Genomic DNA, 19,274 nt, shown 5'->3' with positions numbered 1-19,274 from the left:
GATAAAACGGCTAGAGATAATGAGATGAGAAAAGAAATCCTGCATTATGTTAGCCAAACAGGCTAGACCAAAAAAAAAGTTCCAACCTTCACTGTATTTACATGTGAATAGCTACAGTACAAGTTTCATTTTACTGCACTGCAAAATATATATTTCAAGCACAGCCATATCTCTGGAAAGCACTGCCTGACCTAAATCAGTAAAAATGGCAAAGGCTTGCCCAGAGCAAAAACTAACCCAGGTGTGTTCAGCCTACCCTAGAGGTAACTGAAGTAAGCAGTTCAATCATCAGCGGTATTAAGAAGCAAGTAGTCGAGACATGAAAATCTGTGTGACACTCACAAAAAAGTGGAACTGTAATGGGGAAAAAATTCAGAGCATTAATTGTTACACTGACACCAGAGAAAGAGAACAGAATGTAGAGACTGAAGAGAACAGCGGGCATGGCATTCCTTGCAAGGCTGCTCGTTGCCTTCTCAGAAGTGTGGATCACGTTTCCTTATTAGCACTCCTTGCAGAGAACAGCCACAGGGTGAAGCTAAAACAGCATACGAAGACACTTTCTATAGTACTGCATCACAGCCTAGGGTGAGACTAAGAAAACTAAGAAATGTTCATGTTTATACTGTACACATAAGCCAGCAAGTTCAAACAAGCACAAGCCAAATGCCCCAGTTTGGCTGCATGTCATTAGAAGGTTGAAGGATACGATCGGAACCAGGGAACAGCGTTCTCCCTGTCAGCAGCTCAGCCATAATGCAACCCACAGACCAAATATCCACTGGAAAAATAAAGCCAGGCAAGAACACAGCAACAGAACATTAATCGTATGTTCCACGGTTCTAATCAGATCTTAAAGGAACAGTCCACCGTACTTCCATAATGAAATATGCTCTTATCTGAATTGAGACGAGCTGCTCCGTACCTCTCCGAGCTTTGCGCGACCTCCCAGTCAGTCAGACGCAGTCAGACGCGCTGTCACTCCTGTTAGCAATGTAGCTAGGCTCAGCATGGCCAATGGTATTTTTTGGGGCTGTAGTTAGATGCGACCAAACTCTTCCACGTTTTTCCTGTTTACATAGGTTTATATGACCAGTGATATGAAACAAGTTCAGTTACACAAATTGAAACGTAGCGATTTTCTATGCTATGGAAAGTCTGCACTATAATGACAGGCGTACTAACACCTTCTGCGCGCTTCGGCAGCGCACTGATACGGAGCTCAGATATCAATGCACTGCCGAAGCGTGCAGAAGGTGTTAGTACGCCTGTCATTATAGTGCGCACTTTCCATAGCATAGAAAATCGCTACGTTTCAATTTGTGTAACTGAACTTGTTTCATATCACTGGTCATATAAACCTATGTAAACAGGAAAAACGTGGAAGAGTTTGGTCGCATCTAACTACAGCCCCAAAAAATACCATTGGCCATGCTGAGCCTAGCTACATTGCTAACAGGAGTGACAGCGCGTCTGACTGACTGGGAGGTCGCGCAAAGCTCGGAGAGGTACGGAGCAGCTCGTCTCAATTCAGATAAGAGCATATTTCATTATGGAAGTACGGTGGACTGTTCCTTTAAAGCTCTTTTGACATGAACAATGGATCTGAAACTTGACACTAAGCAACAGGGTTTTTTGGTTGCTTTTTTTTTAAATTAAATAAATTAATTAAATAAATAAGCAAGCCTGCCTGGAAAATAAATAGAAATCAAGCGATTAATAATAATAATAATAATAATAATATTTTGTGTGTTTACTTTTTTTAAATTACACACACAGTACTGTGCAAAAATGTCTTAGGCCCCCTATTTTATTTTTTCATACAAACTGTTATAGATTTCTAATTTATGACTTCTACATTATCGAGTCAATACAAAAACATTGTAGAGTTCCAAACATCGGCTTTCCAGCACAAAATTAAATGTTACCGGGGGGGTTGTTTGTATCTGAGCAGCATATTATATATGCTGAGCACTTTTCAGATTAAAAAAGAAAACATAATGAAGGCTTCTGGGTTTTGCTACAAAATTAAGAAGAGTGTGTGTGTTACCGTCAAAGTGTCCAGAAGAACTGTGGCTGGTTCTGTAAGAAGCTCAGTCAAACCTACAGCTCATTCCTTATAAAACTGCGCTCAATGTACCGGAGACTACAATTTTTTTTTTTAAGCAAAAGCTTGTCTCACACCAAATATTGACTTTGTTTCATATATTATGGCTTACTGCTGTTTATAGGTTTTGTTTTGAATGTTGAAACATTTCATTATTTTAGTCTACAGCACTTCTTTACATGCGCTTAAGACTTTTGCACAGTACTGGGTGTGTATACACACTATTTACTGCGCACACAAAATCTGCTTGCATGGTTTATACTTCTGTGTCTGTATATTTGTGCACATCACAGCATCATGTGCTGCACTCATACACTCGGTGTCTACCTGCATATTTACATGCACAGTGAACGTGTCCAGTAGGGGCAGAAAATGAACTAAAATTAAAGTTTGCTTCATGATATGAATGGTGAAGAAGCAAAGTAGTGGATGCAATAATATTACCTACTGAATCATCAGTACCATGCAATTAACAGAGATGCCACATTGAGAAATTAAAAAAAAAAAAAAGAGTAGCATCTCTAAGCACAGTGAGGCTTCCTATTAGGCTGGGGGTCTTGGGGGCCAAACCAAATTACTTCCTGAACAGTGCACCAGTCTGGGCTTAACGTTTTACTGTCTCAACAGCTGATTTGTAGGAATTGTGTTTAGTGGTTTTCATGTGGCGGTACACATCACTCCTCCCCCCATGTCACACGCTGAAATCGCACCTACACAGTGTACAGCAGGCATGGAGATTGGCCAGTTTTAACTGCGCAATACACAGCTGCGTATTCAGCTAGAAATTACTGTTCACAGAGCCTCTTCTCTTTAGGCAGAGACTCCATTATTCACAATCCATGGTCTGTTTTCACTTCACACCTGACACTAGTTTGTGAGAGAAATCGAAAGTTTCAGTTCTGGAACATGACCAACAATTTGCTTTCAGGAAGACGACTACGCATCACTACTGCGCATTTCTGAGCACTGCATTTAACACACACTCTGATTGGCCGAGAGCATGAATCAGGTCACTTCTCAGCCAATCACAGCGTAGCTAGCATAAGGACAAAGACAGTTTGCTTCCAGGAACAGCTAACATAAGGATACGGAAATTCCTGGAATTATCCGAATCAGCGTTAACAATGACACGAACAGTCCGAACGCCAAAAATATACTGATTTGATCGATACACGGGCAAAACTGGTGGAAAATTTATTATTTTCAGGTCCAAGCGTAGCACTGTAATTGTGCTTCAAATCCATAGCTGCTATGCCCAAATCGTGTATATTGGCATCTCTGAATAAATTATTAAAACTGAGTAGAAAGAGACAGTCTGCAATTTTAGCTTTTCTCTTTCTTCAGTGACAGAGATGGACAAACATAGAAACAGATCCCAATTAGGGCTGTGCGATATATCGAATATACTCGATATATCGCCGAAAATTCTGTGTGCGATACATAAAATTATTATATCGTAACTATCGAGTATTTTATGATCATCTTCCGACTTGCGTTCGTTTCGTGTTTGTTTAAAACCTTTCCCGGTGGTTTTCTCCCAGTCCCTCAGGCAGTAACGTTAGAGGCTGCCTAAAGGCCTCTGCATGCTCTTGCGACAAGGCTTTCGCAGATAGCTTTTCGCAGACAGTTGTAATTTATCGTTGAGCGGGGAGTATAGGCGTGCACGACGTTATTCACCGCCACAACGCAAGGGGGTGCGAAGTCACGAAATCGCTAGGAGTAGTTGGTGGGTGTGGTTAGTGGAGTGTTTATCCTCCGGTTACTGAGCAACAGGTCATTCAACACCAGCAACAATGGCGACTGGACGAGTCCGCACTTTGATCGAGATAGAATGACTAGAACTGGAGTCGTATAGCTGTACGTACTTCCTCGATCAACCGCTCTTCGTGCTGCTCCATCTTCGCTCGTGTTTTTAAAAATGGCAGTCGTGAAAACAAACCAAACAGGGGAAGTAGAGAAGCGGAAGTGCGCGTACAGCGGATGTAGAGTGGACCAATCAGAGCCCTCTTGTCTGCGGTGGTCACAATTTTTGGGAGCTGCGCGCAGAGCGTCTGCGGGGGGCTTCGCAGACGCCATCTGCGAGGACTGGGTTGTCAGCATAAATTGGCCCTAAGGGTAAAGAAAACAATAACGTCACGCACTCGCCAACCAATCCCGGGCGACATCTCAGTGCTGAAAGGAACTTCTGGGAAGATTTTCTAGTTTCAGTTGTGTTGCCAGATTGGGCGGTTTTAAGTGCGTTGTGGCGGGTTTTTAACATTTTTTGGGATGGAAAACGTCAGCAGTATCTGGCAATACTGCCGCCGGGAAGATTTCCTGGTTCCGGTTTACAGCGCTGACTCGGTTCGTGCAATCGCTGATTTTGCATAGGCTACCGTGTAAGCTCTGTCAATTTCAGCGACAAATTAAAAATGGAAGCAGACGAATTGGTTCCTAAAAGAACTAGTAAGTGGTCAGTCATCTGGCATTTTTTTGGATATCGCGAGGAGGACGTGGAACAGCAAATGCCAGTTTGTAAAGTGTGCAAAAAAAAAACCAAAACAAAACTGTCATCACGAAAGGCAGCAGCCGGAATTCTACACATCTGAGAGGCAGAGCCAGAAAACATTCAGTTCAAAAGTGTGCAAAGAGAAAAATTATGTTTTGCGGATCTCTCTCTTCTCTCCCTCAATCTCTCTCTCTATTGTGAATGTTCCGGTAGTTCTCAGTTGTCAGGTTAATAGCTTGGAGATCTATTTTTTAAAAATAATTTAGGCTAAATGTCTCTCTCAGTGTTGAGCTTGCACTTTATTGATTTGAGCAGCTCTGTATTGTATTGCCCCTTTGTTGCAATTTTCAAGATTGTTTTTGCAGTTTGTGCCACATCTTTGTTGAATAAAAATAGTCTTATTTCAATTCAATTGTGATTAATCATGAACATGACAATTTAAAACGTGTTGTTGAAAACCACCTGTAAAGTTAACCAAGAATGTTATTTAATCTGCAGGGATTGTAGTGAAAACAGTAAAGAGTAAAAGTTAGATTTCATGGGGTCCTTTAGAGGAGATTTAAATATATCGAGATGTATATCGTGAAATGGAGAAAATGTATCGGGATATTCATTTTTTCCCCCATATCGCACAGACCTAATCCCAATATTGCAATCACATTCATGCATGCGCACACACGACATTCTTCTTCTAGTCAGTCATTCCTGTTATCATTTGGCATTCCTGAAATACCTTTAAACTATACTTCAAATTGGAAGGAAGCCATCGAAAACTATTATTCCAGACATTTCACCTTGATCCTACTTAGATTACCTCCAACTTCGAACCAGTTCATCTGCTGGTTACAGTCATAACTCCATATATAGCCTACAGACATTCAACCAATCGCTCTTGAGATATTGCACTAAAGATAATCTCAAACAGATGCACAGACAGATAGACGACCCAAAAAATGACGATAAAACTATAGTTATGTCGGCGCAAGCATTTTGTGCCAGGGCTCAAGGCCAAAGCTCAACCCGTCAGATTAAGGCTTTAGTCTGCAGTCAGAGTAAAGATTTATATTGCTAATATTACTCTAAAACCCTTCACATCATCTTGTCAGGTTTCCTGAGACACTTCCCTGCCTCAACAAATTTTGTCTGAAGGGTTTTGAAGGCTTGCATATTAATAGCTCCGTGCACCACTGTGTGCCACACTTACACAGAAATCTGTGTTGCGATGCAAATACACAGAAGTATAAACCAGCCTTAAAAGCTAATTGTCATTTCAGTAGTGAGGGGACAGCTGGCAAAAGAATGACAAAAGCAGGAAAATTGTCATACGTTCCTCAAATGAAGAAAATCTACATTTAATCAAGTGGTGTACAACCCCAATTCCAAAAAAGTTGGGACACTGTGTAAAACACAAATAAAAACAGAATGTGAAGATTTGTAAATCATAAAAACCCTATATTTCATTGAAAATAGTACAAAGACAACATATCAAATGTTGAAACTGAGAAATTGTATTGTTTTTTAAAAAATATATACTTAGTTTGAATTTGATGTCAGCAACACGTTTCAGAAAAGTTGGGACGGGGCAACAAAAGACTGAAAAAGTTGTGTAATGCTAAAAAAATAAAAAAATAAAACTAATTTGGTTAATTGGCAACAGGTCAGTAAGATGATTGGGTATAAAAAGAGCATCCCGGAGAAGCGGAGTCTCTTAAAAATAAAGATGGCGAGGGGTTCACCGCTCTGTGAAAGACTGCGTGGGCAAACAATGCAACAATTTAAGAATAACGTTCCTCAATGTAAAATTGCAAAGAATTTGTGGGTCACATCATTTATGGTACATAATATCATTAAAAGATTCAGAGAATCTGGAGAAATCTCTGTATGCAAGAGACAAGGCTGAAAACTGACAGTGGATGCCTGTGATCTTCAGGCCCTCAGGAGACACTGCATTAAAAGCAGACACACGTCTGTAGTGGAAATCACTGGATGGGCTCTGGAACACTTCAGAAAACCATCGTCTGTGAAAACAGTTCATTACTGCATCCACAAATGCAAGTTAAAACCAGATATAAATAATATCCAGAAACACCACCACCTTCTCTGGGCCCGAGCTCTTTGATGATGGACTGAGGCAAAGTGGAAAATTGTCCTGAGGTCTGACGAACCAAAAGTAGAAATTCTTTTTTAGAAATCATGGATGCAACATCCTCCAGACTAAAGAGGAGAGGGACCATCTGGTTTGTTGTCAGTGCACAGTTCAAAAGCTGGCATCTGTGATGGTATGTGGGGGCATTAGGGCACATGACATGGGGAGCTTGTACATCTGGGAAGGCATCATTAATGCTGAATAATATATACAAATTTCAGAGCAATATGCTGCCATCCAGACAAAATCTTTTTTCAGGGAAGGCCTTCCTTCTTTCAGCAAGACAATGCCACACCACTTTCTGCACATATTAAAACTGCATGGCTCTGTAGTAAGAGTTCAGGTGCTAAACTGGCCTGCCTGCAGTCCAGACCTGTCTTGAAGCGCAAAATATGACAAAGACCACCCCAAACTGTTGAGCAACTGAAATTGTATATCCAGCAAGAATGGGACAACATTTCTCTTTCAAAACTACAGTAATTGGTTTCTTCAGTTCCTAAACGTTTACAGAGTGTTGTTAAAAGTAGAGGTGATGCAACACAGTGGTAAACATGCCCCTGTCCTAACGTTTTTGAAACGTGTTGCTGACATCAAAAATGAGCATATATTTTTCAAAAAAACATAAAATTTCTCAGTTTCAATATTTGATATGTTGTCTTTGTACTATTTTCAATGAAATGTAGGGTTTCCGTGACTTCCAAATCTTCACGTTCTGTTTTCATTCATGTTTTAGATAGTGTCCAAACTTTTTTGGAATTGGGGTTGTAGTTTGAAATAAATGCACAGTGGACCAAAATGTTCTTATGTTACAGAAATAGGTATGAAAGTAGTTTGCGCTTTTAAAAGTGCTAAAATGGTCATAATTTATTCCTCTCAATATAATTTTCATACAATTTAAACGGCCTGAGAAACCATATTACACTTGTAAGATAAACCTTCACTACCTGTCATGTTGTAGTGCATCCAGTTAAGCATGATTTCCGGAGCACGGTACCACCTGGTGGCCACATATCCTGTCATTTCATCATCCGTATGTCGTGCCAGGCCAAAATCAAGGATCTACGACAGAGAAAGACCAAAGAAATACAGAATAGGCCATTTGCAGGAATTGGTCACATGTCAATTTTCACCATAGCAACAAGCCTGTGGTGGGCAAGCTAACCTGACATTCCGTGACAACCATAAGAGCTTGACTGGCGATGTGAAGCAACCCATTTCTATAATAGCTGCTTTTACCTTTTCTACTGTCTTTTTTGACCTGAATTTTCGTGCGTACTTGGAAAAAGTTTGTGGTTTTAACTTCTGTTGTAAGTTAAAGTGACTCACGATGCGAATAAATCTGCTTCTTATCAGCTAAAAACACATCTACAGATATACCTGTATTTATTTTCAAGAATCTTCACACATTCAGCGAATGATAAAGGTAGAAAAGGAGAAATTATAAAGTTATAAACATACCTGAGAAATCCACCATTTCGCACGCGAATTTCTTTCGGCGGCGACCAACTTGAGTCCAAAAAAACTCTCTTTTACGGCCAATGATTCGCTTTAACTTATGACAGAAGTTAAAACCACAAACTTTTTCCCAAGTACACACGAAAATGCAGGTTAAAAAAAAAACAAAAAACAGTAGAAAAGGTAAAAACAGCCATTATAGAAATTAGAGATGAAAGTGGAGCAAAGAAAAAAAATCCTGAACTTTTGAAAGTCAAACTAAGATTGGGGGGGGGGGGGGGCGCGCGCAACGTCCCCCGAAAATATTTTAATAACATGACACGCAAAACCCTGCATTCTAGTGCATTTTAGTACTTATTTTCACTAAAGTTATAACTTTTAAGCCTTTTTCTTTCATGTACATTCATGATTAACATGTCAAAAATATCAAGTTTAATTCCCCTAGTTAATGAGTAATTTTCAGGAGTGCATTTAGAAAACGCGGTGATTTTCCTGCTACACAGTTCATTACTCTGAAAAAAAAAAAAAAAAATCAGACAGTTGAAGGTAAACTCAGCAAAATCCCAAAACAGTCCTGTTAAAAAGTAAAGGTCTGTTAGAGTTTCTAAAGCTTTCAGGTTTTAATGTTGGGGACATTGAGCCTCGTTTATCAATCTTTTAGTAGAGTTGTGCGTTTGCAGAAGCTAAAGTGAACTAAACATTTCCAATTCAGATTTATGCGAGTTGAAGCCAATTGTTTACATTAGTTCGTATTGTCTGTAAATTTAAACACACCAATGAATACCAAATTTCTCATCTAAATCAGGGGCGTAGGGTGTGTGTGTGTGTGTGTGTGTGTGTCAGTCACACACTGACTGGCAGCCTGAGTGCATTATATAACAAAAAGTAAATTACCATTGCTAGTTTTAGGTAGCTTAGAAACCGGCTCTTCCATTATTGCTGTTTCTTCCATGTTTTCTTGATGTTGTGTTCTAGAAACGGCACTAAAACTTAGCTTCGAAGCCACAAAATGCAACTTTGATGGAAAAATTATATATTAAAAAATTGCTTACCTCTCTTCACGTCGAAAGGAGGAGGAAAGTTTTGCTTGTTTTGACACGGCGAGTTATTAGCAAGAGGAAATACTCATAATTCGCAACTAAAAAGACTGCAGCTACACTGGCAGCTTGAACATGCTTTCTAGTGTGATTGTGTTGCGCTTGCGCAGAACGGTGTCAGTCCTGCGTGCGCGCACCTAACGAGCTCTGGCACGTGCGCCGTTAACAAAGAACACCTGTTTTTAATCAATGAACTGTGTTTGGGCTGTTTAAGGACTGCGCCCATGTAAGGACGATGCGAAGTATTACACCGCGTCTAGGAATGCGAAAAATCGGAAAAATAAAATTTCTCCATTCCGGAAACCGGAGATTTTCAAGAGTTTTGTCAAATATGCGGATATTTCCGGAAGACTTTCATCCCTGAGAAATGGATCACCAGTCAAACTCTTATGGTTGTCAAGGAATGTCAAGTTAGCTTGCCCACCATGGGCTTGTTGCTATGGGGAAAACTGACACATGACCAATTCCTGCAAGTGGCCTATTACAAAGGAAACCACACTTTCACACAGGAAGCAAAGATTCCCTTATTTTCTGACCAGTTACAGCTAGAAACATACCGAGAAAAGTGCTCGGACCAACATCACCTAAAAGTCCATTCTGGTTCACTCAAAACACTAATATTTCATAATAGTCTTCGACTGCATGCCTGGGAATATTATGAAAACAGCAGACTTGCCTTCAGTTCGCAATCTTCATTTACAGCCAAATTACTAGGCTTCAGGTCCTGAGGAACAGAATAATTTATTGAAAAGGATCAAGTCTATTCGTTCTAAATAATTACAACTAGTCATATGTTGACTGGTAAAAGGGTACATGGTACATAACATTTTAAAGTCAGAGGTAATTAAACAACAAATGGGTGCTTAAGACATTTTATTTTACACCATTCACATTAGGATCCCGTTTCAGCAAAGCACTTGGAAAGAAACAAACGTGAAAAGTCTGTTCGAGGCTGAAAGAAATACATACTTTATACCCTTTCCTTGCATGTCTAGAAATATATTCTTTAAAAAAATTAAAATACTTACTCTGTGAATGATGTCTGCTGAATGGATGTACTGCAACACAGAAGACAAAAGAGAGACACACACATTTATGGCAATATGTAAAAAAAAAACAAAAAAAAACAAGGGATTCTACACAATAACAAGAGCGCTCTGAGAGCACAATATCCCCCGCTAGCAACTACGCCATAACTCTGGTAAAACATGACTGAACTGAACGAAATTGCAGTATGCATATTACCGACATATAACAAAGAATTCTGTCAAGTTCCGTGAAATTCCTCCAAAAATTGTGAGAAGAGTTGATTTCAGAAGAACGTACACCCTCATGAAACTGTCAAAGTTATTTAATCAAGGGTCAAAACTCTGGTAAAATTTGCACAAACGAAATTAAACTGCAATGTGTGTATTACCGCCATATAACTAGGCCTTTTGCAAAGCTTCAAGAAATTCGTCCAAAAATTGTGAGAGGACTTGATTTCAGAAGGCGAGCACACCTTCATGAAACTGTCAAATTATAAATTTTGTTAATCAAGGGCCGTAACTCTGGTAAAATGCGACCGAATTGAACAAAATTACAATAGGTGTAGTACCGATATATAACAATGCCCTTTCCCAAGTTTGGTGAAATTCCTCCACAAATTGAGAGAGGAGTGTGGATTATGGCATGCAGTTTAACATCTCTAAATGCAAGGTTTTGCACATGTCAAAGCTGAGATCACGTAAAGGGACTCCAAATAATTATCAACTAGCTGGGAAGGTATTGGAAACAGCCTCTGAAACTTTCGATCTCAGGGTGGTTGTTTCTAATAAGCTCACGTGGGCTACCCATATTGAGGAACTTTGTGCTAAGGGAAACAAAGTGTTATGGTGATGATACACGGGGCAACTTTTTGGGCAATGTTGCCGAGCAATGTTGCCAAGCAATTGCGTTTTGACTCTTTTCTATTGAGATTGGGCAACATTGTTTCTTTCTGAATGGTTTTGATAATCTCTGGCAACTTTTTGAGATAAGCCAATCAGAACGTGAGTATCGAGTCATGTGACCTCCGGTGAGGTTCGGATCAGAAATTTCAAACAAATATGGCGGCCGCTCAGTGTCAGTGGAGTGAAGAGATGGAGAGACTCCTCATCTGTTTTTACGCCGGTAAGTTGTTATTTTAATATTCTATATGGAGGAATTGACCTCACCAAAGCTCTAAAAAACAACAGACAGCTTGATTAAATGGTCACAGCAAAAATTAAGACATCGATTTTTTTTAGCTAACTGTAAACTGCCGTTGCTAACTGTTGTTGCCCATTGTTAGTTGCCCTGAAAAGTTGCCCTGTGTCTCACCTAGTTGCCCGTTGCCAGCAACATTGCTCGGCAACATTGCCCAAAAAGTTGCCCCGTGTATCATCACCATTAGGTCTTGTGAAGCGCATTTGTGGGCGTGATATTTACGATGCATCAACTAGGCAGTTACTGTATATGACTTTAGTTAGGCCAATATTAGAATATGCATCGCCTTTGTGGTCCCCTTATACAGTTAAACATCGAAAGCTGTTGGAAAACATCCAGCGTCGTGCCACAAAGTTTATTCTAAACTATCCGGCTGTAGAGTTAACATACAATGACAGGCTGTGTAAGCTAAATTTACTCCCTCTAGAATTTCGTAGGGAGATACATGACTTAGTCCTCCTATTCAAATTCAAGCTTGGGATAATAACAGCAAATTTTGTCAATTTTTTGTCACCTGCAACCAGCCATTATAGAACTCGTAACTATGATTTTAACAACTTTTGTCCTCTTACGTCGCATAAGCAAGATTATTTCACTAACTCATTTTCCTCGAACTACAAAATTATGGAACAGTCTCCCTAGTTATATAAAGCAGTCTATGTCAGTTCCTGAGTTTAAAAAACTACTTCGTAGCCATTATAATTCAAGATTGTACTCATATCGGGCACCATGATCTATATTTATTTAACTTGGATATTTTTGTTACTTAGTCAATTGATGATTATTTTTATATTTATTGTTTTACTTGGTTTTAATCATTTAAATGTTTTGTTTTGTATTTTGTTAAGGGGTTGAATGTTAATTGGGGCTTTGCCCTGTATTCTTCTCCTGCCACTTTTGCTATTTATGTACCATATTTTTCGGACTATAAGTCGCACTTTTTTTTCATGGTTCGGCTGGCCATGCGACTTATACTCCGGTGCGACGTACATGTTTTTTTTTTTTTCCCCACCGCAGAATAACTGGAGCTGATGCCGAGTCTGACGACAGCCACGCAGAAGAGGAAACGGCGCTTCGTCTGCCGCTGGAGTTGGCAGAGTTGTTCAGAAGCGACACCGAGGATGAGGAATTCAATGGATTTCCTGATTTGGAGTGAAATCGTCAGCTTGATAAACTTGATTGACCTGTGTTTTATTATTAATGATAGGCCTATAGTTATTTAAATAAGTTATGTAATGATTTTAGGCAGTGCTTAATTTGTGAAGTGGGAGGTCCCGGAACGCAGGAGGTGGGTGGGTCCGGCGACTCAAAAAAAAAAAAGGGCGGGGGTGGTTTACTATAACTTTACGCACACGCGCTTATTGTGTGTGTAAAAAATAATTATAATAATAATATCAGACATTATGATCTTAGAAAACGCTTTAGTGACGAACAGTTACAGACAGTAATATGTCATGATATGTTATAAAATATTTTTTACTAGGCTATATATTAAATTATATATTAAATTTATCTTCTAAAATAACAGACTGTACTCATATCACAACCGCTTTATTTCACCATTGGAGATCAGATCACACAAAACATGAGTTAAATGACTCATATTAAGGATTTAAGTAGGGGATTTAAAAGCAGTGACAGCAGTACTTCGTGGCTCAGGTGGATAAGGCGCCAGACCATAAATCCGGGGACCTGGGTTCGATTCTGACCTGCGGTCATTTTCCGAGCTCTCCCTGTTTTTCTCCTGCTCATTAAAAGCAGTGCCAGCAAACATAAGTGCAATCAATTCAAGTAATAGTTAAGAAATAAAGGGTTTACAAAAGTTGGAGAATTCATTTTAAAAATTTTAGTAAGCTTTCTTGTTTTTTTTGCCATTTTTTCCACAGCGCAAGCTAACGGCTACAAAAAACCCGGTGTTCTATTGAGAGGAAGTATACACCCCATGTCCCCCCCTCGCATAGATTTTGTGGATGTCATAGGAGAGAAATCAACAACAGATATCAAAATCAAAACCGAACACTAAAATTTTTATTTACTTATTTAATTTATTGTTTGATTTTTTTTCCCTTTGTGATGGTCACGGAGGTGATCTGATCCATTTAAATAGCTGCCGGAACACCGAATGAAATGAAAATAGCTGCCGGATCCGACAACAGAGGTTACGGATCTTGTTCCGTCATGTTCCGGCTCAAATTAAGCCCCGATTTTCGGCCTATAGGCTATTGAATAACTTGATGTTACGGTACATATTCAGCCAGTTTTTCTCTGGGCTATTATAAATTATTTTGTTTTGCATTTTTAAAAATAACTCTCCTTCCAAGATGAACTTTATTCTTCGTCTCTGATGTTATGGTGTTAATGGCCTGAATAACGTTTAATGTTTTTATCTGATATGACGTTAACTGGCAGGCGCACTTTCTGCCTGTTTTTTTCTCTGAGCGGTTGTTGTTTTTTTTCCACTAGATGGTTGTTTTTACTACCGTACCTGTCTTTGGAGATGATATACCTATAGCCTACTTGACCTCTGATTTGATGAAATAAAATTCGACAAAAATGAAGAATGACACTCCTCGATGATGACTACAGCTTTAATAACACAGATGAAAGAGCCATGGGGCGATAATAAGCCCTACCGGTAAAAATATTCTAAAAGCAAACTGATTAATGCATCAGTAATAGGCTACTAATATTAGTTATAATAATAATATAGGCTATTAGTAATAACGATAGTGATAGTATTAAAGACAGTAGTAGATATTTAAAATAATCAGACTAGGCTATTTACAGGGCAAAGGGCGCGTTATCACTGCTCAGCTGTTCGTTTATTAAATAAACAATGCAGTTGCGCAGCACGCGCCGCTTATCAGATAGAATCACAGATTCTATGGATAGAATCACAGATTCTATGGATAGAATAACCCTTCAAAAAAGTGCGACTTATAGTCCGGTGCGACGTATATATGTTTTTTTCGTCTTCATAATGCATTTTTTGGCTGATGCGACTTAAACTCCAGAGCGACGTATAGTCCGGAAAATACAGTATTTATTGTGGCAAACCTCAATAAAAAGAAAAGAAAAAGAGCTGATTTCAGAAGGTGAGTACCTTTCTCGGGATGGACAGAAGGACGGAAATCGCCAAGACATAATCCCCCTTCGGGCCTTTCGGCCAGCGGGGGATAAAAAGGAGTGAACATGTTTCTGAGCATGAATTTATTTACTCTCACAATGCATGTTGTGCACATTGCTTCACCTTGAGCCCTCGAAGGATCTGGTAGATAAGGAACTGCACGTGGTCATCGGTCAGCTTCTGACATTTCACTATGTTATTTAGGTCGGCACCCATCAGGTGAGTCACCAGGTACCTGCCAATCACAACAGAGCATGTGGTCATACTCTGGACTTCATCCAAATAACCAACAAAACAAAAACTCCCACACACAAGATAGCATCTGTGTTTTAAAAACACAACAGAAATTTAGCAAGGAAAGTGGAAAATGTTTGGATCGTTGTTTGAACATATACAGAGGAGAAAATCAGACAATTGCTTGTCACCAGACTTGTTTCTGACATGTGCCCGAGACAAGATATATCACTTATTGCTTTGAAATCAATAGTGCCGTTACAAAAAAAACGGCCAAAAGTGCCGCAAAAGCATGAGTCAGCAGCTGGTATTGTCGTGGCTACTGCCATTAACTCCCACGCATGGAGGCCCTATACTGAAGTCAACAATGCCTGCTCAGACTTGATTACGATGCAGTGGAGAATCAGACGCTTGCTTTAGTAATTGCCTCCCAGTAACTCAACTCTATTTCTGTTGTTCATGGAGCTAATGCTAACAGCGACTGGCACAATCCCTCCCAACAGATGATTCGCACTGCTCAACAGATAATTGACCCCTAACAGATGACAACACAGTCAGTGGCATTATATGAAACAGAACCTTCCTGGCACTACATAGAAAGGCTTAAAATAAATTCTGCTCAAACCCACAGAGAGATTTTCCACACACGAGGTATCTGAAACAATATAAAATAATTAAAATAGAATAAATGCTGCCCTCTCACACACCAACACAAATGCAAAGCATTAGCAATAAAAATTAAAATGAATTAATTTAAAAAAAAAAAAAAAAAAGCATGCGCCACCCACAAACACATCCAACTACACACAAAGAAATTAATCTTATACAACCAGTATGTGTGCGCATGCGCAAACACATAGTTCATTGATCAGGTCTTGGAAACAGTGGTATTAATGAGCAGGGCCATTGTTTTTCCCCCTGTACTGCAAATCCCCCCCGGTACAGATAAAGCAGGGTGAAAAGGGTGAAGTGGTGCACGCGTGTATGTCCTTCATTCAGAGAAGTGGATCCACACATCTACATTTTTGGCAGCAACAGACACCACAGCAGTTCATGCAGTCCTGCAGTAACACCCCGGCCCTTTCTTGAACCGCCATCCCTAGCAACACTCATGGCACATCTAGCTGGCCATTTGTTGTGTTATGATGTGCACCTACATCGTCACACCCTGTTTTTGGGTGACTGTCTTAACAAGAACCAACTGGACCCAACCTCTACAGCACCGTTCTGCATTTTCCAGTTTTAGTTTTGATATTTTACCCATAAATTGTGTGTTGCAAACTTTCCAAGTCTTGAACAGTTTTCTCTGTATTTGGCTTTCATGGCAGGAATCGATCAAACCCCAAGGATGTGGGGAAGACTATAATGCGCTGTTTATGAGAACTGACGCTCAGATGACAAATTTTATTTTGCACAGTTCAGGTCGAGCGACATTGTTTGCTGCTGACTGGCTCAGTTAGTTAGTGTGCTCACACCCGCTCTTAACTTGAATAATACAACCCCGATTCCAAAAAAGTTGGGACAAAGTACAAATTGTAAATAAAAACGGAATGCAATGATGTGGAAGTTTCAAAATTCCATATTTTATTCAGAATAGAACATAGATGATATATCAAATGTTTAAACTGAGAAAATGTATCATTTAAAGAGAAAAATTAGGTGAGTTTAAATTTCATGACAACAACACATCTCAAAAAAGTTGGGACAAGGCCACTTTTTACGACTGTGAGACATCCCCTTTTCTCTTTACAACAGTCTGTAAACGTCTGGGGACTGAGGAGACAAGTTGCTCAAGTTTAGGGATAGGAATGTTAACCCATTCTTGTCTAATGTAGGATTCTAGTTGCTCAACTGTCTTAGGTCTTTTTTGTCGTATCTTCCGTTTTATGATGCGCCAAATGTTTTCTATGGGTGAAAGATCTGGACTGCAGGCTGGCCAGTTCAGTACCCGGACCCTTCTTCTACGCAGCCATGATGCTGTAATTGATGCAGTATGTGGTTTGGCATTGTCATGTTGGAAAATGCAAGGTCTTCCCTGAAAGAGACGTCGTCTGGATGGGAGCATATGTTGCTCTAGAACCTGGATATACCTTTCAGCATTGCTGGTGTCTTTCCAGATGTGTAAGCTGCCCATGCCACACGCACTAATGCAACCCCATGCCATCAGAGATGCAGGCTTCTGAACTGAGCGCTGATAACAACTTGGGTCGTCCTTCTCCTCTTTAGTCCGAATGACACGGCGTCCCTGATTTCCATAAAGAACTTCAAATTTTGATTCGACTGACCACAGAACAGTTTTCCACTTTGCCACAGTCCATTTTAAATGAGCCTTGGCCCAGAGAAGACGTCTGCGCTTCTGGATCATGTTTAGATACGGCTTCTTCTTTGAACTATAGAGTTTTAGCTGGCAACGGCGGATGGCACGGTGAATTGTGTTCACAGATAATGTTCTCTGGAAATATTCCTGAGCCCATTTTGTGATTTCCAATACAGAAGCATGCCTGTATGTGATGCAGTGCCGTCTAAGGGCCCGAAAATCACGGGCACCCAGTATGGTTTTCCGGCCTTGACCCTTACGCACAGAGATTCTTCCAGATTCTCTGAATCTTTTGATGATATTATGCACTGTAGATGATGATATGTTCAAACTCTTTGCAATTTTACACTGTCGAACTCCTTTCTGATATTGCTCCACTATTTGTCGGCGCAGAATTAGGGGGGATTGGTGATCCTCTTCCCATCTTTACTTCTGAGAGCCGCTGCCACTCCAAGATGCTCTTTTTATACCCAGTCATGTTAATGACCTATTGCCAGTTGACCTAATGAGTTGCAATTTGGTCCTCCAGCTGTTCCTTTTTTGTACCTTTAACTTTTCCAGCCTCTTATTGCCCCTGTCCCAACTTTGAGATGTGTTGCTGTCATAAAATTTCAAATGAGCCAATATTTGGCATGAAATTTAAAAATGTCTCACTTTCGACATTTGATATGTTGTCTATGCTCTATTGTGAATACAATATCAGTTTTTGAGATTTGTAAATTATGGCATTCCGTTTTTATTTACAATTTGTACTTTGTCCCAACTTTTTTGGAATCGGGGTTGTATTAATTGAACTACTTAAGTAAATGACAAAATTATTTGAAATCCAGACAAAATTAATATAAAAGAGCAAAGGGGCAGCAACCTGGATGTTCAAAAAGCACATATGGGTGTGATGCTTAGGTGTTCACAAACTTTTGGCCATATTATATGCTGATATTATATTAGTATAGGTAATCGTATGGGGCCGAGTAAAATTAAGGATTAATTTCACGAGTGATTTCAAAACTTCGAAATCACGAGTGAAATTGATCCTTAATTTTATGAGGAACCATACGATTACTTGTTTATAACATACAGGGCCAAATTCATACTTCAGAAGCTATTCAAGTTCACAACATTTGTCATTCGCGTTTTCTGAACCAATCGGGGCGCAAGACTATCTTGCACGCTTGAATCAGTTTCTAAAGCATCTTTCATCATGACACAAAAAAAAAAAAAAAAAAAAACTGCGATAGCACCTTGTCTAACTCACAGCATTCATATGCCACTAGAGAGTCATTTATTTGTCTTTCTGCAGCCCATTTCTTAAACACGGAAAGCCAAAAATGCTTACTTTTTTGGTATTTTCATTTTCGCTTGCAGCTTTCAATTGGTTTATCATTTCTTCGTCAAATATAGCGAAACGCGGCATTGCTGAGTCAGCAGAGTCAGCCGTCTCGTTGACAAAATTTGCTAATATTTTTGTAACCGTAACCAAGCAACGAACTAGCCAATAGCATTTCAGAAATACAGCCCCGTGTTAAGGAAGAAAGCCCTCCTTGATTGACCAATCAGAATTGAGCAATTTGGCCCTATGTATTATAAATTTATAAACATACTATAAACAGCTATCATAAGAGAGTTCCTAATACTGAAGTTTTGACAAAAGAATACTACATAGCAGCACTTTTGTGCTGTCTGGAGCCTGACACAGGTCACGATGTCCTTCATCAACCAGGATCAAGGGGTGAAACCATAAGCCCTGGTCGTCAAGGACTCTACCCATTCAAAAGCAGTAACATCACCCACTGCGAGAGGAAAATTAATCTGCATTAACGCTGCAGCTATAGAAATCAAAGTCACAAAGCAACAACCAAAATTGACTTTTTCAGCACATACTTTGACTAGAAGAAGGCATGGATGTACTTCTCTAAAATGTACACATTTTAAATGTTTTTATTAAACAGGCTTTCTGTGGAGCTCACAACTGGTAGATAAGGAGCCTGTTTAACAAACATGGCTGTAAAAACAGCTGTAGGCTATGAAAATCAAGGCAGGAATTTCATGGTCTTTTTTTTTTTAATTGCATCTTTAA

At 39.6% G+C, this 19,274-nt stretch overlaps 1 protein-coding gene across 3 annotated transcripts in view; it reads right to left on the bottom strand.

Moving 5' to 3' along the window:
- Window positions 1-19,274, bottom strand: part of mapk14a (mitogen-activated protein kinase 14a) — a 40,938-nt gene that overhangs the window by 10,151 nt on the left and 11,513 nt on the right. For all 3 annotated transcript variants that reach the window (XM_060931994.1, XM_060931993.1, XM_060931996.1), the window contains exons 4-8: window positions 14,770-14,881; window positions 10,322-10,351; window positions 9,970-10,017; window positions 7,686-7,800; window positions 710-781 (exon numbers count right to left, since the gene is read on the bottom strand). In XM_060931994.1, the coding sequence (XP_060787977.1) occupies window positions 710-781; window positions 7,686-7,800; window positions 9,970-10,017; window positions 10,322-10,351; window positions 14,770-14,881 (377 nt within the window). The remainder of the gene's footprint in view (window positions 1-709; window positions 782-7,685; window positions 7,801-9,969; window positions 10,018-10,321; window positions 10,352-14,769; window positions 14,882-19,274) is intronic.

This window comes from Neoarius graeffei, chromosome 10 (assembly GCF_027579695.1).
Source record: "Neoarius graeffei isolate fNeoGra1 chromosome 10, fNeoGra1.pri, whole genome shotgun sequence".
Lineage (NCBI taxonomy): Eukaryota > Metazoa > Chordata > Actinopteri > Siluriformes > Ariidae > Neoarius > Neoarius graeffei.
This window is presented reverse-complemented; position numbering and strand designations above follow the sequence as displayed.